This window comes from Bos indicus x Bos taurus, chromosome 10, assembly GCF_003369695.1.
Source record: "Bos indicus x Bos taurus breed Angus x Brahman F1 hybrid chromosome 10, Bos_hybrid_MaternalHap_v2.0, whole genome shotgun sequence".
Classification (NCBI taxonomy): Eukaryota; Metazoa; Chordata; class Mammalia; order Artiodactyla; family Bovidae; genus Bos; species Bos indicus x Bos taurus.
The window spans coordinates 14307759-14333319 of record NC_040085.1 but is presented as its reverse complement, the minus strand read 5'-3'; the positions used below and the strand labels follow the sequence as shown (position 1 = coordinate 14333319).

Here is a 25561-nt window from a genome sequence, read left to right as displayed (position 1 = left end):
CCCTTTTAAAAATATGGTGAAATTGGCTGGTTGGGGAAAAAGAGAAGTCACTGAATAGTAAGAATTAGATGGTAACTAGAAATAAGGCAACCAAAAAACTTGGACTCAAAACCGACTTAACAAAAAACCCTCCTAAACCTTTAATTACAGTCTAACACTGCCATAACTCAATGTGAACACATCCATGTAACCACCACCCCAGTCAGGACGAGCACATCCACACCAACCCCCCTACCCCCCTGCAGGAGGTCCCGTATTCTCCAACCTCAGTCACGGTCTTGAGTCCTGCCTCGTTGATCTTCACCAAAGGTAGCTGTCTATTTTGACTTTTAATACCATAGATTAGTTTTGTTAGTTTCTGAGTTTTATAGAGATGGACTGACAATAGGTCTTCTTTTAAATCTGCCTCTTTTCCTCCCCTCAACATTATGTTTTTGAGATTCGTCCAGGTTATTGTGCATACCAGTGGTTAATTTTTATTGATAGTATCTCATGTGATATTCAGTTCAGTTCAGTTCAGTCGCTCAGTCGTGTCCAACTCTTTGCGACCCCATGAATCGCAGCACACCAGGCCTCCTTGTCCATCACAAACTCCCGGAGTTCACCCAAACTCACGTCCATCTAGTCGGTGATGCCATCCAGCCATCTCATCCTCTGTCATCCCCTTCTCCTCCTGCCCCCAATCCCTCCCAGCATCAGAGTCTTTTCCAATGAGTCAACTCTTCGCATGAGGTGGCCAAAGTACTGGAATTTCAGCTTTAGCATCATTCCTTCCAAAGAACACCCAGGGCTGATCTCCTTTAGAATGGACTGGTTGGATCTCCTTGCAGTCCAAGGGACTCTCAAGAGTCTTCTCCAACACCACAGTTCAAAAGCATCAATCCTTCGGCGCAACTCTCACATCCATACATGACCACTGGAAAAACCATAGCTTTGACTAGACGGACCTTTGTGGGCAAAGTAATGTCTCTGCTTTTCAATGTGCTATCTAGGTTCGTCATAACTTTCCTTTCAAGGAGTGAGTGTCTTTTAATATCATGGCTGCAATCACCATCTGCAGTGATTTTGGAGCCCAAAAAATAAAGTCTGACGCTGTTTCCACTGTTTCCCCATCTATTTGCCATGAAGTGATGGGACCAGATGCGATGATCTTAGTTTTCTGAATGTTGAGCTTTAAGCCAACTTTTTCACTCTCCTCTTTCACTTTCATCAAGAGGCTTTTTAGTTCCTCTTCACTTTGTGCCATAAGGGTGGTGTCATCTGCATATCTGAGGTTATTGGTATTTCTCCCGGCAATCTTGATTCCAGCTTGTGCTTCTTTCAGCCCAGAGTTTCTCAGGATGTACTCTGCATATAAGTTAAATAAGCAGGGTGACAATATACAGCCTTGACGTACTCCTTTCCCTATTTGGAACCAGTCTGTTGTTCCATGTCCAGTTCTAACTGTTGCTTCCTGACCTGCATACAGGTTTCTCAAGAGGCAGATCAGGTGGTCTGGTATTCCCATCTCTTTCAGAATTTTTCACAGTTTATTGTGATGCACACAGTCAAAGGCTTTGGCATAGTCAGTAAAGCAGAAATAGATGTTTTTCTTGAACTCTCTTGCTTTTTCGATGATCCAGAGGATGTTGGCAATTTGATCTCTGGTTCCTTTGCCTTTTCTAAAAAGACCATTCCACAATTGTATTTTTTCCTCCTACTGTGGATGGACTTTTGGGCTGCTTCCAAATACGCTGTTGTTTTGAGCGTGCTTGTTTATGCTTTATGATGCAGATATTTCTTTAGGGCACATTCCTAGGAGTGAAATTGTTAGGTGAGGGGATATGCAAGTTTTCAGTTTCCGGACTGAGGCTGTCAAAGTGGTTGACTCAGTTTACACTCCTTTCATCACTAGAAGAGTTCCTGTGGCTCTCCTTGCCTAGACTTGTATTATCAGTCTTTCTAAGCCATTCTGGTGATTGTGTAGTGGTAGCGATTGTAGTTTTAACTTGTATTTTCCTGATTACTGATAAGATTGGGTGCCTTTCACATGCTCAGTGGCCTTTTGGATATCTGATTTGTGAACGTCCTGTTCCAAGTCTCTTGTCAGTGTTTCTTTAGGGTTGTTTGATTTTTTCTTATTGATTGATGGGCATTATCTAGAAATTCTGCACATGAGCCCTTTGTTGACATATGTGGTGTATAGATCTTCCTCCGTGGGGTAGCTTGCCTGTTTACTCTCTTAAAGGTCTCTTTTGATGAGTGGAAGTCTTTCTTATAATCTGATTTATCAAATCATTTCCCCTTTAAGACAGTAGTTCTCAACTGGCAGTGAGTTTCAGGTAAAATACAGGGCCCCTAGTTAAATCTGAATATTAGATAAGTAGTGAAAACATTTATCGCCTAGGAAATTTTTGGGACACACACTATTTTTGTTGTTGTTGTTGGAGCTGAGATTCAGTTTTACCTGGGTGTTCTGTCTCCCTCCCCAGATGGCAGCAGTTCCTCCGGGAACCATTTGGCAGTGTCTTGGAGACATTTTTGGTTGTCTTGACTGGGGCTGTGATGGTGGAGCTTTTGGTATCAATAAGTAGAGACCAGGGATGCTGTGAAACATCCTATAATGCACAGGACATTCCCTACAACAAAAACTTATCCCATTCCAAATGTCAGTAGTGCATGGTTGGGAAACTTGCTTTAAGTTTAGTGATTTTTGTGTGCCTTGAAGAAATCTTTCTAAACCCCAGGGTAATAGAGATACTCCTGTCATGTTGTCTAAAAGTTTCATTATTTTACCTTTAATGTGTGGAACACCTGGTATTGATTTTTGTGTGTGTGTGAGATGAGGGTCAAATTTCATTTTTCTCAATAGATAGTCACTTGGCCCAGCAATATGCACCGAAATGAGTGTCCTTTCCCACTGTCCTGCACTTCCTCCTTTGCCTAAACCAAATATCCATGAATAAATGTGTCTTTTTTGCTGGACTCTGTTTCATTGCTCTGATTCTCTGCATCAACATCATATTGTACTAATTACAGTAGATTTAATAAATCTTGATTTCGAGGGATATCTTAGATTGGGTTTTCCAAGAAACAGACAGTGATACAAAGATTTGAGCACAAGTAATTTATTTATGATGCGATTCCTGGAAGGGATGTGGCTTTAGGACTGTCAACCAAAAACATGAGAGACGGAAACAGGCCAAAGGACTTAATGGAAGTTTCTCTTAGGAACTGGGCGCAGACAGGAAAAAGCTCTATTCTCCACTCAGCTCCTCAGATCCACCCTCCACCTTGCTCTGGGACCCATTTTTTGCCCTGCTTCTAAAGTCCTCCTTGGCCTTTGGTTTTCAGTTTGGATTGGCAAGTGGGGGCACTGACAGGAACTGGGGGGCAAGGGAAGAGTGAGATGGTGGAATTTTCCACTCAGCCTCTTTGTGCCAGACCACCTGTTGTGAATCCTTCTTCTACCAGAGCCCACGGCTCCTGTGCTGCAGCCACAGCTGGAGCTAGTGGAGGCAGAGCTTCAACTTTCCTTCTGAAGTCCAGGAACCACCCCTCCCCCAAGTGCCCTCATGCCCAAGGGCGGTGGTGGCTTCTCACTCTTGCCAACTCTAGGGTGTGTCGCCACCTACTATTGCTTTCCTGTAACTCTGCTCCCTTTGCAAGTAGAGCCTCCATTAAACTTGTCCTAAATTATTCTGTGCAACTGTGCTGTTGAACAGACACACCTGACAGATACACCCTCTGAGGATAAAGGCACAAAGAACAGGTTGATGTGGTTGTTCCACAGTCCAGAGGTGGAGTTCGTGATGGAAACATTCATTTGGTGTGGTGTGCTTTTCAGAGCCAGTAGCCCCAGCAAAGATAAGCTCATGTGTGAGATGAAAATCAGAGAAGATTTTCATCGGGAAAACCATTATGAAAACTAGCAAAGATCTTATCGTCCTGTCTACCCTTCCTAATGGCACAGTTATTGATGAGAAAAATGAACCTGAAATGAACCCGAACTCCTCTTCTGGGGAGCCGTGGTTTTGAATAGCCCTAAAGCCATGTAACAGAAACAAATTCCCCAAACTACAGAAACTTCCAAATAAACTGAAAGCACTGTAAAGGTTGAATAAGGACAGAAGCTGTCCATCATTTAATAAAAGACATATACTTAGTAATTAATAGCTCCAGCTGCAAACCATGTAAGCTGGCCAGAGATCCATTGGCCTGGTGGACTGAGATGAGATGTTCAATCACGTGAGAAGAGGAAAAGTCCAGGGTCTTCCCAGGAAAAACAAACCCTGCCTTAGAACCCCCATACTAACACACATTTCCCCCACCCTTACTACATACACGGTGCTGGATCTTGGCACATAGTCAGAAACAAGCAGTTTTTAAAAAAGTTTTATTTATTTTGTGGCTGTGCCTCATAGCCTGCAGTATCTTAGTTCCCTGACCAGGGATCAAACCAGTGGCCCTTGAGGTAGACGTACAGGGTCTTAACCACTGGACCGCCAGGAAGTTCCTAGCCTCCTGACTTCTGTCCCTGCCTTTTTGGTAGAACCCAGAGTAACTGGCTGCTCTGGACTCTGATTGTTAGGGTTTGTCCTGGGTAGGTCCTGGGTTGTTCTTTTCCATGACATGGGGAAATCCTCTTTTATCTGAGCTAATTCTACTCTAGATGTAACATTTTCCCTCCTCTTATCAAACCCCAGCATCTGATATCCGGAGCAATGGCTTTTTCTGCATCTCTGAATCAAATCTACACTGGTTGATCTTGTTTTTTCTGGGTAAACTAGTTGATCAGTGTGCCATTAACAGCTTTTTCCACACTCTCTGTCCAAGAAGAGCTTATTTTTTCTGGACTCACGGCCCTGCAGAGCAGCCCTGGAAGAGGCCAGAGAGCCGGCCCATGATCCTCACGGAACAGTTCTTGGATGGCGCTTCCCTGGGCAGGGGATGTGGCCTTGGATGAGAGCAGCTCCTGGGGAGGGACTGTGAGCCCCCAACAGGCCACGCTCACCCTGACCCTGCAGGGCTCCTCAGCTGTGCAAGGCACACCTCTCTGAGCCTTCTTCCTAGGGTCACCAGGCCTGGTACTTGGACAACTTTGTAATATCCTGAGCTTCCTCGTCTATTTGGGGAGCTCCATGGTGTGTCCACATCTCTCTCTGAGCAAGAAATGGAGGCTTTTGGTCTCAGTTTCTAGAACTGTCACTACGTACTATACATGACTGTTGACTTTAATTCTAGGAGGAGCATTAGCTGTTATCCCCATTTTATGGATGAGCAAAGTGATATTCAGAAAGGTGAAATGAATGCTCAAGGTCAGGGTCAGGATGTACCCTAGGTCTGCCTGGTTCCTTCACTGCCCTGTGACTTTGCCTCTCGCTGTCAGGCGAGTATATGCTCCTCAGTTCTTTGTCTCGTCACAACAGAGATTTGGAGTGATGGACATTAAAGCCCCCTCAGCGTGTCACAGCTCTTGGGTCTTGGACAGACCGTATTATAGCTCTCAGGTCTCGAACGGACCATGTTATAGCTCTTAGACAAATCAGTGTTACAGCTCAGTGTTACAGCTCTATTTTGCTTAGAAGATAGCAGGAAAATCCATGTTCAAGACATGAGGGCACGTCGATCCAAAGACGCGAAGAGAAGAGCGCCCCAATGCACGGGGGACGGGGAGAGAGAGCTAGCTTTGGCTCCTCTTTTTATATGTTTTTCTCTCCCTGGGCCTATCCTATGTAAATCGGGCCAGCCAGGAGTGTTGTTTGTTTTACCTGAGGTCCTCACTCCGGTCCTCGGACCTTCCTTTGTTCTATTTTCGCAGGCTTTTCCCTTCCTTGTCTTTTAGCCACCACCATTTTGGACTCCTTTTCCCTAGTCTACCTACCTAACATCACCATCCACCGTTTTCTTATTAGCTGTGTCACCTTGAGCAGGTCGCTTAACCTCTTTTGGCCTCAGTGTTTTGAAAACGAATTCTAGTCTCCGCTGTGACTCCCTCCGAGGGTTGTTTTTGTCTGACTTTCAAGGAGACAAGGCACAGTAGACCTTGTGCCTGGGCCTGTGACCCTGCTTCTCTGACTCCCTGGGCCCAGCCAGCTTGCCCCCACCCCGTGCTCCCCCTCATCCAGGCCCCTGGTAGCTCTCGGCCCCTGATCCAGAAGAGGCGGAGGAATGAGGAGGGGTGGGGTGGGGGAAGATCTATCTCTGGCTGCTTGTGGTTTTCAAGATTGACTTGTCACCTTTGTAGTTTCTCTTAATGCTGGGAATTATGCAGGACTGCTGTGAATGATCATATGGTGTATGTGCTGGGGCTTTGCCAAGGAAGAAGTGGGGGTTTGAAATCCAGCCCACGCTGGCACCTCTTGCTTGGCTCAAAGGCACCATCTGCCAAGAGGATGCATCTGCCCAGAGGGGACAGCCTTTTAAAACTCTTACAAAGGCTACACAGAAGTTCGCCGTGGGCTTGGAATGTGTTGGCTTTGCAGGAGCCCAGGGCTTGCAGCTCAGCCCTCAGACCCTGGAATCCAGATGGAGAAGGGGAGTAAAAAGTAAACCCCAGATGCAGGGGGTTTACAGGTGCAGTTCCAGAAGCCACTGGGATCCCTCCCTGGGAACTGCCCAGCCTCCCAGATACATGCAGAGGGGTTCTCAAAGCCTTCAGCTCACTGCTCTCTGCAGACCTGTGCATGGAGGGCCCCATTCCAGACTGAACTCCCTAGAGCAACCACAGTCAGTCACAGTCTATGTTTTTGCTTGCTCCAGAGAAGTTACTTCCTTATTCATCTCTCCCTTCCCAGTCCTTTCTGTATGGGCTCCAGATTAACATGCCTCAAACCCAGACTTCACTACATTCCTTCCTTCCCTGGCTCAGAAACATGTCGAGCATTCATTGCACATGATCACACACACACACACACACAGCTGCTTTCTCTCAGCGCACATGATCACACACACACACACACACACACACACTGTCCTAATTTTAATTTCCCTTCAACCTACCACTTCCTGTCCCCAGGTCTCACCTTCAGACCTTTGCCTCCTGCATCTGTATCCTCACCCACTCTTTTTCACTCTCTAAATAGCAACTTCCGCTATGGGCGATACAGAGCCCCCTCATCCCGGGCAGAGGACCACTGATTTCAGGGGGTGCTGTAGGCCAGGTAAAGCAGCTCTGGGGTGCAGCTCGGTGCCTCAAGTGTCTTGAGGACTGGATGTGAAGCAGGTGCTCTGTGGGGCCTGCACCAGACGGCAGCTTCCTGTGTGATGGGGGCTCCCCGGGCGGGACTCTGGGGCCTGAGGGTGCTAGCAGCCTTGGTTAGGGAGCAACGGGAGGAAATAAACTACAAGAGGCAGACTTTTCCCCTTCTCTGTTGACACCTGGTTCCTCCTGAACTTTTCTCAAACTTTGAGCTAACCATGCAGTTTTTCTTATGGAAATGTTTTTCTTAAGTTATGTTAACGAAACGATGTATTTGCTTTGGAATCTGCCTTCAAATCGGTTCCACCTAAGGCTAACTTTTTTACTTTCCTCAAACCTTGGTTTGATAATGGCTCAACAAACCAGTATTCATGTCAATTGTTGTATGGCCGGGGATAACACACGTGGTGCCGTTCTGTCTCAAAAGTGCATGGGAGAGGGGCCTGGTGAGACTCCCGCAGCCTTCAGGTGTCCCTCTTATCTGATTAGCAGCTCGCTAACAGACATAAACGGAAAACAGCCTTGCTAAAAACTAGCAAGTGGGCATTCTTTTTGCCCTCTTTTGATGTCTATGTCAGAAGCTTTCTCTATCTCTATCTCTATATCATACTTTAATAAAACTTTGCTACACAAAAAGCTTCGAGTAGTCAAGCCTCATCTCTGGCCCCGGATCGAAATCCTCTCCTCTGGAGGTCATGAATCCCGGCGTAGCACATGGCTCACAACTGCAACCTTTCAGGCCCTGCTAGCTGTGAGTGGGCTCCAGGTCCCCCAGAGGCGCCCAGGACCCCTTGTATGGGAGGATCAAAGGTGGAGAACTTGCAGTTCCCGGGGCCCCTTGGCCCCTACTGTGGTAGGATCCCCAGGAGACCCCAGCCTGTAAGCCAGATGGCACACTTCTAGAGCCCAGAAGGTGACAGGGGCCAGTGACTAAACATGCTGCCCCCCCCATATGCTCCACTCACTGGCCACGTGTGGCTACTGAGCACTTGAAATGTGGCTCATCCCAGTTAAGATGTGCTGAAAGTGTACTATACTAGTCCCTAATAATATTATGGATATATTGGGTTAGATAAATCTTTTCACTTTTTTTTTTTTTACAGTTTTAATGTGGCTGTGAAAATATTAGAAAATACACTTGTGTGTCACGTTGTATTTCTGCTGGCCTTGGTGTAGAAAACATAGGGGAGGGCCTTGGATGGCTGTTCACACTGTGAAGCAGGTGATGTTTAGGTACAGGTTAGAGGAAACAGGCAACACATGGAGCCTAGACCATCGCAGCTGCCAGGTGCTGGCCCCAGTGCTGCTCTGGGGCAGGAGGGCATGACTGGTGCAACTGCTTCCTGCTCTGGGTGCATCTCAGAGCCAAGCCTCTGCTGGTGGGAATGGCAGCATCCTGGGTGTCTGAGTGCGTGGTGTGTGCAGACGAAGATCTGTGAGTCTGGGGAGGAAGCAGACAGATCCTTTCCAGGAGGCTCTTGTTACCATTCTGAGAGGTGACTCATCCAGACCCTGCTTCCCTCGGGCCACCCTGTGTAAATGACCACCACTCACAGCAAATCACTCTGAACCACAGTGTGTGGGGGGACTAGGGGTGGGGAGGAGAGGATTCCCAGCCAAGAACTGGGTGTGAAGGAGGCTGTGGTGCTCACTGCATCCACCCACAGGGCTCTGGAGCTGTCAAGAGATGCTTTCAGGGGGACCCTGATGGCTCCTCTGTCCTAAGCTAGTTGCCAGTTCCCAGCAAATCTGCAGCCAGAGTGAAAGGCTCAGGACCTCTGAGAACCAACACCAACACCAGATTCCTTCCCCCACCCTCTTCCAGTCCCCCAGAGTGTCTCTGGCCCAGAAGGCTAGGATTCTTCCCCTGCCATCCCTCCACCCCAGCCAGAGCACAGGGATTGCAGAGTGACTCCATGGGCAGGCAAGGTGCCTTTTCCCTGGGGCAGCCTGGCCTTCCAGTGGAGGCCTGGTTTGTGGAGGAGGTGCGCCCTCTGCAGGACTAACCTGCAGGCGCAGGTTCCACAGCAAGGAGGTGGTGGCTGGTTCTAGAGCCCATACCTTGCAGCTGTAGGAAGACACAGTCTTGAAAAGGCCTTTCCTCCTGTGGCTACTGCTTCTTGGGTTGAAGAATAAAGGATCATTGTTGTTTTTGTTCAGTCGCCAAGTCATGTCCGACTCTTCTCGACCCCGTGGACTGCAGCATGCCAGGCCTCCCTGTCCCCCACCATCTCCTGGAGTTTGCCCAAGTTCAGGTCCATTGTAATGCCATCCAACCATCTCATCCTATGTCGGCCCCTTATCCTCCTGTCCTCAGTCTTCCCCAGTATCAGGGTCTTTTCCAGTGAGTCAGCTCTTCGAATCAGGTGGCGGAAGTATTGGAGCTTCAGCTTCAGCATCAGTCCTTCCACTAAGTATTCAGGGTTGATTTCCTTTAAGAGTGACTGGTTTGATTTCCTTGCTGACCAAGGGACTCTTAAGTCTTCTCTAGCACCACAGTTCAAAATCATCTGTTCTTTGGTGCTCTGCCTTCTTTATAATCCACCTCTTACAACCATACTTGACTACTGGAAAGACCATAGCCTTGATTAAATGGACCTTTATCAGCAAAGTGACGTCTTTGCTTTTTAACACACTGCCTAGGTTTGTCATAGCTTTCCTGCCAAGAAGCAGTCATCTAATTTCATGGCTGCAGTCGCCATCCTCAGTGGTTTCAGAGCTCAAGTAGAGGATATGTCACTGCTTCCACCTTTTCCCCTTCTATGTGCCATGAAGCAATGGGGCTGGATGCCATGATCGTGTTTTTTTTTTTTTTTTAATAGCTTTAAGCCAGCTTTTTCACTCTCCTGTTTCACCCCCATCAAGAGGTTCTTTAGTTCCTCTTTGCTTTCTGCCGTTAGAGTGGTATCATCTGCATATCTGAGGTTGATATTTCTCCTGGTAATGTTGATTTTCTAGCTTGTAACTCATCCAGCTCGACATTGCTCATGATGTGCTTGGCATATAAGTTAAATAAACAGGGTGACAATAAACAGCCTAGTCATATTCCTTTATCAGTCCTGAACCAGTCATTTGTTCCATACAAGGTTCTAACTGTTGCTGCTTGACTCACATCCAGCTTTCTCAGGAGGCAGGTAAGGTGGTCTAGAATTCCCATATCTTTAAGAATTTTCCACAGTTTATGATCCACACAGTCAGAGGCTTTAGCATAGTCAGTGAAACAGATGTAGATGTTTTTCTGGCATTCTCCCACTTTTTCTGTGATCCAGCGAATGTTGGCAATTTGACCTTGGTTCTTCTGCCTTTTCTAAACCCAGCTTGGACATCTGGAAGTTCTCAGTTCACATAATGCTGCAGCCCAGCATCAGGATTTTGAGCGTGACCTTACTAGCATGGGAGATGAGTGCAATTGTCCAGTGGTTTAAACATTCTTTGGTACTGTCCTTCTTGGGAATTGGGCTGAGGATTGACCTTTTCCAGTTTGTGGCCACTGCTGGGCATAAATGATCATGGTGCACCTGAAGCCTGCAGTATCTGCCCAATAGCTACCAGTTCTTTGGACTAAACACATTTATAGTCATTTGTCTTACAGTCTGTAAAGTATGTCTTTTTATTGCTAATTTATAGGTGAGAAAACAGAGATGCAAAGAAGTTATGTGTGTTGTCCAGAGGGCCACACAATAGTTATCTGGAGTCTGACTCTAGAGTTCACGGACTAAACCAGTTTACCCTGCAACCTGCTTAGGGTGTGGCCTCCCAGGAGGGAAATAGGGCAGACAGCTTTGGTGACTGTCATTGTGGTGGCCTAAATGAGGGGAGGCTGATGGAGAAGTGGAGGGGACATGGGCCCTGGGGTAGGAGTAACACCAGGCCGTTTCTGAGTTCTCCTGAGAAGAACGTGTCAGTCTCCCAACCCCAGCTGTGTGTGATAAGTCCCCACTGCTTCCCTTCCCCTCACCAAGGCAGCTTCATTCTGCTGTACACACTCTGTGGTCAGCTACAGGGTCCCTGTGGAAGAGAGAAAAACTTACCCATTGATTTGGTTTTCATACTTCCTCCCATTTCACAGAGGGAGAAACTGAGGCCCAGCTATGGGTCACCTCACTGGTCGCTTGCAGCCCTCAGGCCTGCTACTGTCGGTGAGTGGGACTGAGTAATGAAGCTGTGCCTTTGCTGAGGAGAGAGAAGTCAGGAGTTGTCGCTGAGTTTTTTCTGGGTCTGTGCTTGGGAGCCTCGCCCCTTCTCTCCCCATCACAGCAGATCTTGTGTGTCTTCTAAAGATTCCTTCCCGCCTTCCTCCTGCTTTTGTTCTGACAGGCTAACATCCTCCTCTACTGAACTTAAGAGTTTTGAGAACTCATCTTCCCCAGTTCTGCCTCGCCACTTCTGTGCCACTTGGGCGTTGCTCTCACCCCATGCTGCTCGTGACAGTGACCTTCACCACGCCACCTCTCCCCCTGCCTCTTACCTGTACCCCCAGCCTCTGCACGCACTGCCATCACCTGCCGTTGCCGGCAGCATCGCACTGTCCTCCTCCTCCTGACTTCTATCAGTCTCCCCTCCTTGTCACCATCCTTTCCGCCACCACCATTGTCAACGTGACCTCTAGCATCCCCACGTCATCCATAGCATCACATCCTACATCACCCCCGTAGCTGCCATGACCAGCGCCACCGCCACCGCCACCTCCGTCACATTTACCGTCACCTCCGTCACTTTCACCGTCACCTCCATCACATTTACCATCACATTTACCGTCACCTCCGTCACTTTTACCGTCACCTCCGTCACTTTTACCGCCACCTCCGTCACATTTACCGTCACCTCCGTCACTTTCACCGTCACCTCCATCACATTTACCATCACATTTACCGTCACCTCCGTCACATTTACCGTCACCTCCGTCACTTTCACCGTCACCTCCGTCACTTTTACCGTCACCAGCGCCATGGCCACCATCTGTCATCGTCACCGTTCCAGGAGCTTCACCCTCCCCGCCCCCTGTGTCATCTTCTCAGCCATCCCCAGCTCTGCCACTTCCACCATCATCTCTCCCATCACCTCCACCACCTCCACCACCCCTGCCAACACTACTCTTTGCCTCAGAGAGAATGACCGGCATTGCACCAGGGGACCTGGGTAAGGAACCCTGGCAGGGAATAGCCTCCTGCCTGACAGACACTGGCTCCCAGATTTCTCAGAGAAGACCGCCAGCAAGTGGGTGTCAGAACAATCCTTCCTCTTGACCCTTCCTCAGGATGCCTCTGACAGGAGACAGCTCAGCCCTTTGTGTCAGCCATGGCTATACCTAAAGAGACAGCTGCTGTTTGGATGAGGGATCAAGGCCATTAATCTGGGACTGCCCTTGTTTGCATAATGATTGCATATATTTGCATCCTATTTGCTCTCAGCTTCTGAGCACAGCACTGTGGGTGTTTAGGTGCCATTTGCATATCACTGCAGGTGAGGCTCAGGCCTTTGAGATGCGGGCACTTATTAATTCCCCGTTCTTTTATTTTTTTATTATTATTATCACCTCCCCCCCTCCGTTCTTTTATGTGCTGGTTCAGAAAAGAACTTGAAATGCCTAATTCTAGAGTCATTCAGATGCAGGGTTCTGAGGGTGGGGGAGTTGGGAAGGTCCAGTTAAGAGCCAGTGGGGAGAGGGCAGCTGGAGCCTTTGGTGTGTCCAGGGTGGAACCGATGGTGGGGGGTTTGGCTGCAGAGACGAGCTCTGGTTCTTAGTATCAGTTCAGAATAGTGGCCTACACAGCCACTCCTGTCCTCCCCCGCTATGATCCCTTCACTGTGTGACCTTGGGAATGTCCCTCCCCCATCCTGTGTGGAAGGCATTAAGCCTCTAAGCTCACTCCATCTACTGTCTTCTCTGAGCGCAGGGGTTCTCCTGACTGCATACTGGAGTTAACTGAGGAGCTTTTTAAAAACACTAGTGCCCTGGCACTGCCCCCTGAGATTCTGATTTCATCAGTGGGCCCTGGGTATGGGTTATTAATAAAAGCTCCCTGGTAACTTTAATGTGCAGCCAAGATTAAAAGCTACTGCTTCTGGCTCTATCCTCCCACCCTGCCCCCTGCCCCCGACAGCCTCCCAAGACCCACCTCCCTCATTTCCAGTTGCTGCTAATCTTTCTCTCATTATAGGCTTACTTAGCCGCAGGGTCTGGCAGGACCATTTGGATGCTAGTGCTTCTGTTGGAGGCCTCAGAAATAAATCCCTTCCCCCGCCTCCCCCTGACCACGTGGCTGATGGCCCTCATGTGGCAGGATAGTACTTGGCAGGGGCTGCAAACTCCTGTCTCCACCTTGGCCTTGCCCAGTCTTGGCTCCCTCAATCTCATCACTCTGCCTGTGGCTGGTCCAGAGAGGGGTCTGCAGGGGTCAGGATGGAGTTGGGGGCTTCTTCTGTGCAGCTCTCCTCCCCACTCCTCTCCCAGACTCATGCATCCAGCTCATCCCACCCACTCAGGCTTGGTTGTCACTGTTTCCCCACCCGGCAGAGAGGCCTGGTAGCCCCTCTTGGCTCCTTACCCTCAGCCCTGTGCAGTGGTCTCCCTGTAGCCCCAGAGCCCCAGCCCAGCCCCCTCTCCTCTCCCACCCCACGTCCCCATTCCCGGCCCCCAGACCCATTCTAGAGAAGGAATGTCCGGAGCAGCCTGAGCATTATTTCAAACCAAGTTGTAGTAGACATGGCTGTCATTTGGTCTTCCCCAAACTTGCTAGGCTCCTAACAGGCCTGTCCTGCACAGGGCAGGACTAGGGAAGTAGAATGGGGCCTCTGCACACCCCCCCACATCCCGGCCCACCTGTGGGTCCTCAGTTGCCAGGGGCCTGTGAGATGGAGGTCTGCCCACAGAGGAACAGACAGAACACCAGGCAGGTGTGTGCCTCCGGCGAGATGGCAGACCTCGAGAGAGACTACGGGTAGGTGAAGGTGTGAACTCGGGGACCGAGGCTAGCAGTGTGGGCTACGGGGTTTGCTGTCAGTGCTCACATTCTGACTTTGCCATCACTGGCTGTGCAGTCCAGTGCCTTGGGCTCCTCACCAGTAAAAAAAAAGTGTGATGCTGGCATCTGTCTTCTGAATTTGAGGATTATGGGAGAGGAAGCCTGTGATGTAGCATGGGGCTTGAAAGAAAAGTGAAAGTGTCAGTCGCTCAGTGGAGTGTGACTCTTTGCAACCCCATGGACTGTAGCCCACCACGCTTCTCATGGAATTCTCCAGGCCAGAGTCCTGGAGTGGATAGCCATTCCCTTCTCCAGGGAATCTTCCTGACCCAGGGATCAAACCCAGGTCTCCTGCATTGCAGGCAGATTCGTTACCACCTGAGCTGGGCTTGGGACAGAGCAGTTGCTCAGTAAGTGCTGTTGGGATTATTGTGGTCTCCTTCCTGACCTCCCGGAGCTCCAGCCACTCCTTATGGCCACAGTCCCCTCTCCCCTGGGTTTCAGGCCCCTAAGCGGTTAGTGGGAAAGTGGGATTAGGGAAGACTTGTGCCCTTACCCTTTGGGGTGGGGACTTCAGCTCCACCTTGTGGGGCCTGAGGCTTCTAATTGGGGTTGGTGGTGACAGTAGCAGGAGCACCAGAGCTGGAGCAGCCCCTGCCACCTACCAGGATGCAGCTCAGGTCCCGCAGTTCACGAGCTTTGTTCCTGCAGACCCTGGCCCGAGTCCACCCAGAGGGAGGAGGGTCTGGGCATGGTCAAGCCATATTCCCTCTCCAGCAGTGACAGAACTGAGCAACTGGTCTAAGTAGGTGTAAAGCTGGCGGAACTTGGTGATGGATTGCAGTGTGTACGTGTGTGTGCGTGGAGGGGAGGTGGCAAGTGCAGTAGGGAAGAGGAGTAGAGAGTTCCTTTAGTCTAAATGGACCTGAACATCCTTCTTCTGAAAGGTGGAGGAAAAAGACATTTCCAACTTAGTTATATCTCGATCAGGTTGAACAAGAAAACCACCAGGGATACCCCGGGGCCGCAGTGTGGGTGTGTAGAGTGTGTGTGTGTGTGCATGTGTGTCTGTGCACACATGTGTATTGTGGCTGGGATGGGGCAGAGGCCTGGGAAACACATCCGCGAGAAGCATCAGCCTTAAGACTCAGCACACAAGTGCCATTTGTCACTTTGCCATGCTCTGCCAAGACTAATGTGTCTGTTGATGGTCACTAGGATGATCGCTAGTTGAAAAAGAAACCTTACATTCCCTCCTATTTCACTGCCTCCCCCAGTGTTCTAACACTTCTCTTTTTCTTTCCTTAAATTCCTGTTCATTCTCTTTCTTCCTCCCTATGTCCCCTCGAGAAGCCAGTGTTACATCTTCAAGCCCGGTCACATCAGTGCAATTGAGTCCTGGGTAGCGGAGGCCCCACCCACCAGCTATGTCCTTCCCCTCCGCAGCAGGTAAGGCCCTTACCCCCCAGGCAAAGGTCTGGGCTTCAGCACAGGACTGGGCTCTGCTGGCCACCACCCATTTCCTTTATCCCTCTCTGAGTCAAAAATACAGACTCTGGGGCCCAGCGAACTTGAGTTTACACATGCCACCTCTGTGAAGCCTTAGCTGGATAGAGAACCATTTTCCTGGTTCCAGGAACAAAGAGTGGGCTTAGGGTCACTCAGGTTTGCTGGAGAAGGGAAAATGAATAACCTCCAGGCAAGAGGCTTAGAACAAGAGGGAAAGGAGGAGGGGTGGGATGAGATCATAGAATGGATATAGCCAGTCCACGCTTTCACCTGAGGCTCAGGACCAAGTTTTAGGAAGCTTGGATAGGGCCGGGGTGCTTCTATTTACTTTATCTCTGTGCTCATGACCACTGTCGCTCTTTTAAAACATTATATTTAGGTCTTGCTCACTGGAAGTATGTAGACACTAGTCTTTCCAGAATGAATTTGTCCCTGTTTTCATCTCCACCATGACTGCCATTACCACCAACCCCATCACCAGTATCAATACAGAAATGGCCATTGTAGATCGTTTTTGTTGACTGAATGAAAGCCAGCACTACCATCACCACCCCTGACATCTTCATCTCTACCACTGCCAGAATCAAATCCTCCCTGCAGCCACCTCCACTGTCATCAATTAATCACACTTTCTGCCACCCCCACCCCCCCACCACTGATAACAGCAATATTGCTAACAACCACCATTATCACCAACCTCCCCACCATCATCACCCAAACTTATATTGCCACCTGTGCCTCCACTACTACACCAGTTTTGACATCAACTCTACCACCACCACCACCGTCATGGACATTACCACTGCGGTCCTTATTGACATCGTGCCTACAGCCATGCACCACCATCGTTACCAACATTGCAGCTCCTCCCACCCACTGTCCTCCTCATCACCATCATGCCTGAATCACCGCCGTTGTCATTGGCACCACTGGCACCACCACCCATTGCCATCTTCTCTCCTAGAACCATTTTCTTCCTTCAGAGCACAAAAGGAATATGCAGTTATATATTCTTCAAGGCAACTGTCTGGTTCCCACTCAACTGCGACTGCCATGGAAACAGGGATTGTGTCCTTCCTTTCCCCATGGTGGAATCCTCAGTGCCTGGACAGTGCCTCGCAGTACGGACTCCATAAATGTCTGTTGAATTAGCAAATTATTTAGACCCACACAATCTCTACACTGAAGGGAACTTAGTCTCTTGGATCTGAATGCTCCCCATAGTTCTACCTCAGGACTGGACTTTACTGGAGGGAAAAAAAACATGCAGTGATAAAAGTGATAAACTAAGAGAGGAGAAGCCTGTGCTGGCTCCGTGATGCACACGGTAACAGTGTGGGAAGATCTTAATTCGCAGGCCACCAGCCAGGAGCACAGCAGGTGAGCTGAGAGATGTTCAGTCTTCGAAGATCTTCATTGCCATCACTGTATCACTTGGAATTTATCTGAACCTGGATCAGTTCAGCATCAAGACTCAATCCAGCTCATCTTGAAGACAGACAGTGGTGTTCAGACATGCTCCCAGTAAGTCAGAGCCTCCTTGGAGGTAACTTGGAGGAAATGATGAGCTTCAAAAAGGGGTCTGAGAGAGCGATCACAGGCAGGCAGGCTTCTGGACTTCCCAACCAAATTTCAACCACAGAACTCTTAGTGCAGATTTTGTAATAATGGAGCTCCAGTAATTTTAAAATCAGGTTTGAAAACCACTGGCCTAGAAGGCAAGTACTTGAATTGCTTAGTTGTGGAGTAGATGTTTGTCATTGATGTCCCAAGCAAAAATCATAAGCCAATTAATGCCACTAGGCCAAAAGAAGCATTAGAAGATGCACACGTGATATTTTTATGGACTCTTCCCAAGGCCACAGTTAGCTCATCTTTTATTCTGGTTCTTTGTTGAAGTGGAAAACAGTTTTGTTCTTAGAGAACTTTATTCCACACAGGATCCTTATTTAGATAAATTGTCTTGGGGACAGAAGCTTGAGGAAGTGCACAGTATATGAATTTACCCATGTACCCTCTTGCCCAGCAAATGCTGGCTTATTAACCTTGCAGAAAAGACCCTGGGGTGCGGGGGAAGCAGGATCCCACTCTTCCGAGTAACCCCCTCCATCAGAGACATAGCAGACAAGAGACTCAGAGCCAGCCATGGATGGGAGATTGTCACCTGAGGGGAAGAAGACCAGCCACTAGTTGGGGACACAGTGCCTTTCCAGTGATGGTCACTGAGAGTGACAGGTGGGAGCAGGAGCATGACAATGACAGTTGTGCCTCACCCACAAGAGCCAGGTCCACAGCAAAACCACAGATCCCTCCCACCCATCAATCAGCCCCCTCTGAAAAAGTGTAGCCGCTGGGCAGGGCTCGTGTGTATGCGTACATATGTACACTCACACAGTAGGTGCACACACTTGCCAAGCAGCTATGGGTCTGCCCTCAGGGTGACCCTCAGAGCATGGGCAGGCTGGGTGGGGGGCTTGGGGCAGGCGCACACTTTGGGGAGAGCAGGTGGCAGGAGCTTCTGCCCTCAGGGAGAGACTGCTCTGCCTGAGTCAGGGAAGAGATGCCACTATCTGGAGAGATTAAGGCTGAAAAGGGGAGTTTAGTTTGAGGCGGCATTTCAGGCTGAGAAACAAGATGTAATTGTGAGGGGCTTTGAAACCAAGGAAGGAGCCTCTTGCTAGCCAGAGATTTGTGCTGTGTCCTTCCACAGGCTGCTGGGGAGGTTCTGGAAAAACAGTCATGTATGATTCATGTGTGGGGAGTATAGAAGAGCTATGGGGTGGGAAGCCCTGGGCTCTTGCCCCTCTCCAGACCAGGGATTGAGCAAGCATGTTGGACATGTCCATCTCTTCCACAGGAGGCAGCCCACTCAGAGTCAGTTATGCCCGCAACCCTTTGTTGCCTGGTGGACCACTGCAGCCTTGGAAAACCCACAGCCCCTGAGGAGTCGCTGACCAGCACCATCGCTTCCCAGTGTGTGCCCTTTCTCTAGCCCTCCCGTCTCTCTTCTCATTAGACAATCCTGTCTCTACCCTCACTCCCCACCCCAGGAAAAACACTGCTCACCACAAACCATGACTCCAGAAGGCTGTTGTTATCACAGCTGTATTACCTACACCCTCACCGGAATGCCCCCTTGGACTTCATCCTGACCTCACAGCTGAAGTACCACCTCATCCTGTCCATGGAGGGCGTCTGTCCATTGTGAGCAGTCTCAGAGAAAGAAATCCTTTAACGACTGAGGAACCTGGGGGAGAGGAGGGTTCTCACAGGTAGCGGTGGACAGACATCGGTCTGTCGCTCTCATTCTTCAGTTCATTCAGCAACGTTTCCCTGAGCCCCTGGGTGCCCAGCCCTGTGCCCAGATCTGCCCGGATGGATGCAGGGAATGAGGGATGAGGGCTGCGTTCTCAGGAAGCCCAGTCTGCTCTGTGAAGCACGAGTTATGCATGCGAACAGTGAGAAGTCTGTGCAGAGCAACCCCCGTGGGTTGGTGGTGGAGAATATAGCACAAGCTATGTCTCTGAAGTTGAATACACCTGCCATGGAGGGGGCTTGGGCGATCGGGGAAGGCCTCTTGGAGGAAGAAGGGAAGGAAGACAAATAATCAAAGTGACTTACATCCTTCTGGATGAGCTCAGCGTAAACTATGCAGGCAGCGGAGATCAGCTCGTCGGCATCGAGGTCAATGAGGTTGTTGCAGGCCTGTGCCGGAAGAAGGTGGGTGGAAGCAGGTCTCCCTGGGCACAGGCTGGCACAGGCAGTGACCCGCTGCTTCAAGGGGACGAGGCCGCTGCTCATGGCAGTCACTTGGGGCCACCCAATCTCTTCTCAACTAGCTTGGCACAGTGCCTGAATTTTACCATTGGAATTTTATATATTGGAGAGATGGGGAATGCAGTTTTCATTCTTGGCACTAGAGGGTCCCCAGGGTTTCCCCGAGTGTTTCATGGGATTCTGGGAGGACTCGTTTTATGATGGGGGTGCCATCTAAGATGTTTTGGATCACAGACTTCAGCTGCTTTTCAGAATTGTTGGAAAACTCTAGGTCTTTTGTCACAGGAGGACCCTAGGGCCTAAGAGTTAACTGTCAGTCAGTCCAGCCTCAAGGTTAAGAACCGTTCAGGGTCTTAGCTCCCCACCGCCGATGCTAAACAGGGGTACTGGCGATGATGATGGTTATCACGCTTCTGTGTCAGGCCTGTCTGGAGGTTTACATGAGCTGGTCTATACGAGCACTTGGCACAGTGTTTGGAGTATGTCAGTCTCCCCAGTATTGCCCAGGGGCAGCCAGGGCCTCTGAGTCTGTGTCAGGGGTCTCCGGGAGCCGGTGGGGCTGGACTGGGCTTTGCCGGAGGACGCTCTCACCAGGAGGATATCGTCGCCCGTCATGCTCTCCTGTAGCACCTGCTGGCGCACCATCTGCAGCATGCTGTAGGCCACCAGCACCTGGAAGTTCCTGCAGGGTTTCCCTGTGAGCAGCACCTGCAGGGGCCAGTGAACCTCAGTCTGGCCTGTGGTCTGAGACCGCAGATGCCCTTCGGATGGTGCGGTTCCCACCAACCACGTGACCCGTCAGCCATGCCTGGGCCTTGCTGCCCGTGTGCTCATTCATTGACTCTCATTCATTCATTCAACCTCTGGGGTTCTAGGCATTGTGTTTGCTGTTGGGGGACTCAAGGAAAAAGGCTTTAGGGATTCATCAGCTAGAGAGGAGAGACAGAGAAAGAGAGAAGGAAGGGAAGGAGGAAGGGAGGGAGCAGGAAAGAAGAGAGACAGGGGGAGAGAACTCCAAGAATGACTGGTTAACTCTGTAGCTTTGAGTGGTGCTTTGGCAAAACAACAGTTGTGTCAGGGGTGTCACTAAAGGCCTGATGGTTGAGCACAGAGATCAACAGGCCAGGAGTGAGGAGTGAGGTGGGGGGAGTTGACCTGTGGGGCGCTGAATGCCAGGCTGAGCAGTGGGCCCAATCCTGCAGGCAGCAATGGCCATAGGATAGGGCGGTGGGTGTGTTCCCCGGGGAGTGCATCTTGCCCTGGAGACTGGGGTCAAAGAAGTGTAGGTGTGACCTGTCCTTGGGGGGCCCCTCCTTCTCCAGGAGTCAGGGCTCAGAAGGTGTGGGCACTCAGGTGGAAGGGAAGGCCAAGGAAGAGGCAGCTGGGAAAGTGAGGGCAGAGTGAGGGCCCTTGGGCTGGCAGGGTGGCAGGGAAGCTGAATACAGACCAGCCTTCTGCTGCACGAGCCTCGAGGACCCTCCTGCCTGCACTGCCCTGAGAAGGTGCAGTGGAGGGATAAGAACAGAGGGATCAACTGATGTTCTCACATCTCTCAACAGGGCAGGAGCAGGGCCACTGGCCCAATAAATCTCAATGAACTGTATCCAAAATGAAGTGAAGTGAAGTGAAGTGAAAGTTGCTCAGTTGTGTCTGACTTTTTGCAACCCAATGGACCCATGGAATTCTCCAGGCCAAAATACTGGAGTGGGTAGCCTTTCCCTTCTCCAGGGGATCTTCTTAACCCAGGGATCGAACCCATGTCTTCTGCATTGCAGGGGGATTCTTTACGAGCCAAGCCACCAGAGAAGCCCAGGAATACTGGAGTGGGTAGCCTATCCCTTCTCCAGAGGATCTTCCCAATCCAGAGATTGAACCCGTCCAAAGCTGGCAGTAAAGGGAAGCAAGGACAAGGGCCTCCCTGTTCCTCTGCCCCAGAGCAGCAGGCACCTCACCTCCCAGAGCCTCCAGACGTCGTCAAAGGTCTTGAAGGCACGTTGAAAGCAGAGGCAGAACCAGGGGAAGAGGGATGGCACAGCCCCCGCACCCTTCCCTTCTGTGGGGAGAGAAGCCCAGAGGCCATGGTCAGGGGATGGGAGATAAAGCGGAAACACACATGGGCGAACAACTGAGCACGGAAGCACACGGGAAATTAAAAAAAACCCAGGCTGTCACATTTCCATCTGCCCTTGGAGACTATTCGGGGTGGATTTTCAACTGTCCAGATCCTAACCCCATCCAGATGAACCCTCCTCCCGGGGCAGGAAGAAAAGACCAAATGATCTCACTTCCTCCCCCATGCTTGGGAGCTGCTGCCCTGGACTGGGTCCCCGCCCCCTCCCACGCCTTCCCTGGGGTTGAGGGAGGTGTATGGTAGCAGAGGGAGCCACTCACTTAAGTGCTCAGCGAACACGGGATCCAGGAAGTTGATCAGGGTGTTGAGCATGTCGAGGTTCTTCCCTACCCCGATGTTGATGACACAGCTGTGCTCCTGGGAGAGATGAGTGGGCAGGAGGGACCCCCTTGAAAGCACTAGATGAGTCAGCCTTGCTCCATCAACTTCCCAATGCTGGAGGCCCTGTGTATGTCTGGCTGGGCCTGGCCTGAGTCTCTGTATGTGTCTGGGTGTTGGAGCATGGGTGTTTATAAACACACATCTTGCCTGTGTGATGTGTGTGTGTAGTGGGGATGTAGAGATGGACCAGGTATGGCTCACAATGCAGTGAACTCAGATATTCTTCCAGACACATACCATGGGTCTGAACCAATCAGGACAAGAAAAGAGCAGTGGCATGTTGTTTCAGGGATGGAGAAGGGGATGAGGGTGGGTTCTGGGCAGCCTCTCACAGATCATGAGGAAAGGGAGTAACAGGGAGCAGCACCTTTAAAGCTCTCAACCTCACAGTGTGGGAATATCGAGTCCCTGGAGGGCCTGGGTGCAGGTCAAGTAAAAGTAGCGGTGAGAGACAACAGTGAAGACGAGGCCTGGAGTGTTTGGCTGAGGTTTGGGGATTCTACTATGGAGCCTGTAGGGAGCCCTGGAGGATTTGCAGGAGCAGAGCCGTGTTTGGGGCAGGACAAATGCCGGGGAAAGGTGCCCTCACTGGGCCTTTCCAAACCTTTCAAGGTCTGACAAGAGCTGGACCCAGTGCATCGCTATCCTCGTTTCTCAGTTCCAATGCTTCCACCCCCACAACCCGGAACAAACCCCACGGGGGCTGGCATTGCCTTTTTCTGGGAGAAGCTCCTCTGGGACTCAGAGGGCTGTTTCAGGGCTGGAGGAAATGACTGGGGCTGCCAGTGCCTGCCTAACCTCAAGGGGTCATTTGAGGAACTCGGAGGTCCCTAAGCCAGGCCCAGCTCTCACCGTTTTCTGTAGGAAGAACTGGAAAAGCCAGAAGGTCTCATGGTCATGTTCTACCATCAGCTGGAAAATCATCACCATCTCATGGAAGCCCTGCTGGTACTCTGGAGTGGATGGGGGGCCAGTGAGGAGGGGCCGGGGCGGGGAATGGTGGGGGGTTACGGCGGAGCCTGGGCTGGGGCAGGGCACTGTCCCAGGAAGGAGTTGAGAAGGGGGAGCTGAAGGGAGGCCCCACCCTGTGGCACACCTGCTTGAGTGTTGCAGACATAACTCAGGAGCAGGATCTTCTCCAGCCTCTTCTTATCGAGGAGGACATTGCCCAGGGGGTCTTTGTCATAGAGTTTTTTAATGTCGTATGCTAGGTTGGGGGCAAGGGACAGGTGGGCGTCACCAGATCACATCTAGCAGAATGTCCATGGGTGAGTTTATTACCCCCAATCCAAGAGGGTAGGACCCAGGACATCCTGGGAAGGGGGCTATGAAAAAATTTACATCGGGGACTTCCTTGGTGGTTCAGTGGTTGAGAATTCTCCTGCCAATTCAGGGCACACAGGTTCTACCCCTGGCCGGGACCTAAGATCCTACATGCTGCAGAGCAACTGAGCCCAAGTGCCACGAGTACTGAGTCCAGATGCCCTAGAGCCCATGCTCCAGGACAAGATGAAGCCACTGGAATGAGAAGCCCATGCAGTGCAACAAGAGAAAGCCCATGCGCAGCAACCAAAAATGAAATGAAAAAAGATACATCAGACCACCAAGCTTTACCCTTCACCACAACCTGAGCTGCCTGGAGTTTTTCCTGCCTCCAAATCTTTGACCAGTCTGTACCCTTTGCCAGGAATGTCCCTCCTTCCTGCAGTTCAAATCCAACCTAGTTCAAGGCCAAGAGGGGAAGAGATGTAAACAACCAGAGAAAGAGCATACGCCCAGGGACACACACTGGGCCGCTTGGGGCAGCCGGTGGAGCCAGGCTGGTAGGGTAACCAAGATTGAGCCGGCAAAATCCGCAGCATGTGTCAAGGCAGCACCCAGGAACCAGGCACAGACATGATGTAGGAGGAGCCAGGGAGGAAGGCTTCCAAACCTCCCCTCTGCCGGGCCCCGCCCACCCTCCTCGGCTCACTGATGCTGTTCCGAGTCTCTATGAAGTTCCGGTGCAGGTTTTCCAGAAGGGGCTGAATCTTCTGGTACATCTGGCATAAGGCCTCGTAGTTCTTCCTGTGAGGACAGACCTGAGGCTGAAGGAGGCATCCTTCCCTCCAGGCCAGTCGGGGGAACTCCGAGCAGTGCCCTGACCCAGGTGGTGCGCGCTCCCTGTGCTGCCTCCCATCCCCCCAACTTGCCCAACCCTAACCATCCTCTGGGGGGCACCTGGAGTGCAGGGGAGGTGGCTCTGTAGTCTGACCCCTGCACCTGAATCCTGGATCCATAGTTTAAGAACTGGATGTCTGCCATTAGGGGATATCATGACTGGGGGATATCACTGGCCCTCCCTAAGCCTCCGTTTCCTTGTCTGTAGAGTGGGGCTAACACTAGCGCCTGTGCCTCAGGATTGGAAGGACTGGATGAGGCAGAGTTTTGTGCCCATCATTGGAATGAGCTTAGGTGTGTGGTGGGCGGAATGGTGACCTCCAAAGATAGGTCCATGCCCTAACACCTGGAACTTGTGAATATGACTTTCTTTTGGAAAGGGGTCTTTGCAGGTATACTTAATTAAGGATCTTGAGCTGAATTATCCAGGTGGCCCTAGATCCCCCAACTGTCCTGGAGTGGTCTCTAGCTGGCCCCTGAGCATGTGGATATTCCCTAGCTCAAGAAGGCTGCACAGGCCTAGGGATGGCTGGGCTGGGCAGGGTGGCAGGGCAGCGTGAGGAGGTGCTAGGGTCGAGCTCAAGTTGGCAGGGTGTGGACTGGTAATCCTGAGCAGGTGGAGCATGCAGGGTCCAGGGTGGGGGTGGGGGAGGTGCCTGTGCCCCCTGTGTGGGGGTCCTGAGTCAGGAGAGCCATGGGGGTTTTGCCTCTTGAAAAGAGAAGTCCATCTGAAGGAAGCAGCCTGACCCTAGCAGGCTGGGGTGGGTGCCCCCTCCCACCTGCACTGTCGCCTCCCTCTTGAAAGGATCTGAAACGGTCTACCTCCTCGTGCTGTCCACTGTGAGCCGCTCGTCCTGGGAGCTCTGCCATGAGTAGTAGCCCGTGAGGAACTTCCAGGCTTCTGTCCTCACCGTGGGGTGCAGGCCCTGGGTGGGGGCAGAGGTGAGAGGTTGTGAGCCCCCTGAATGCCTGAAAGAGCCCCCTCCAATGCCATGCCCGCCCTGTTGCCCACCCACGCCCCCAGTCCAGGGTGAGACCGAGGGTAGCTTAGGACTGTACCCTTTCCAGGATATTAACACAAATGAAGTCTCGTGACTTGGCCAAGTGACCGTTCTCGTCAAAGAAGCCATCCCATTCCGTCTTGTCAATGGGTGGTTTTCTCTTCACCTGGCAAGGACAACCACGTCAGCCCTCGGTTAGGAACCTTTGGCTTTTCTTTAAGAGTGAGTTTTAAGTGATATACTCTGGATTTTGCAACATGAATCAAAATTCACAGCCTCGGACTCACTTCTGAAAATTTAACCCCAGGAAATTACTGAAAACATATAGAAAAATGCTGTATGCACAATAATTTTCATTGCACACTACTTACTAGAATGAAAAAGGCAAGCACTCTCTAAATGTTGTGCAATAAGGGAATAGTTAAGTAAACTATGGTTTATATGCTCAATGGAATAT

At 50.7% G+C, this 25561-nt stretch overlaps 1 protein-coding gene across 1 annotated transcript; it reads right to left on the bottom strand.

Annotated features, from left to right (window-relative positions):
- Positions 1-18743: 18743 nt before the first annotated feature.
- On the bottom strand, positions 18744-25282 carry TBC1D21 (TBC1 domain family member 21; the record flags this gene model as incomplete). The annotated part of the gene is made up of 9 exons (XM_027552749.1): positions 18744-19359; positions 20023-20139; positions 21384-21484; positions 21823-21919; positions 22796-22896; positions 23040-23150; positions 23916-24010; positions 24926-25029; positions 25163-25282. Coding segments are annotated over 9 exons (1236 nt in total), but the record flags the coding sequence as incomplete, so codon positions are not given.
- Positions 25283-25561: the final 279 nt, after the last annotated feature.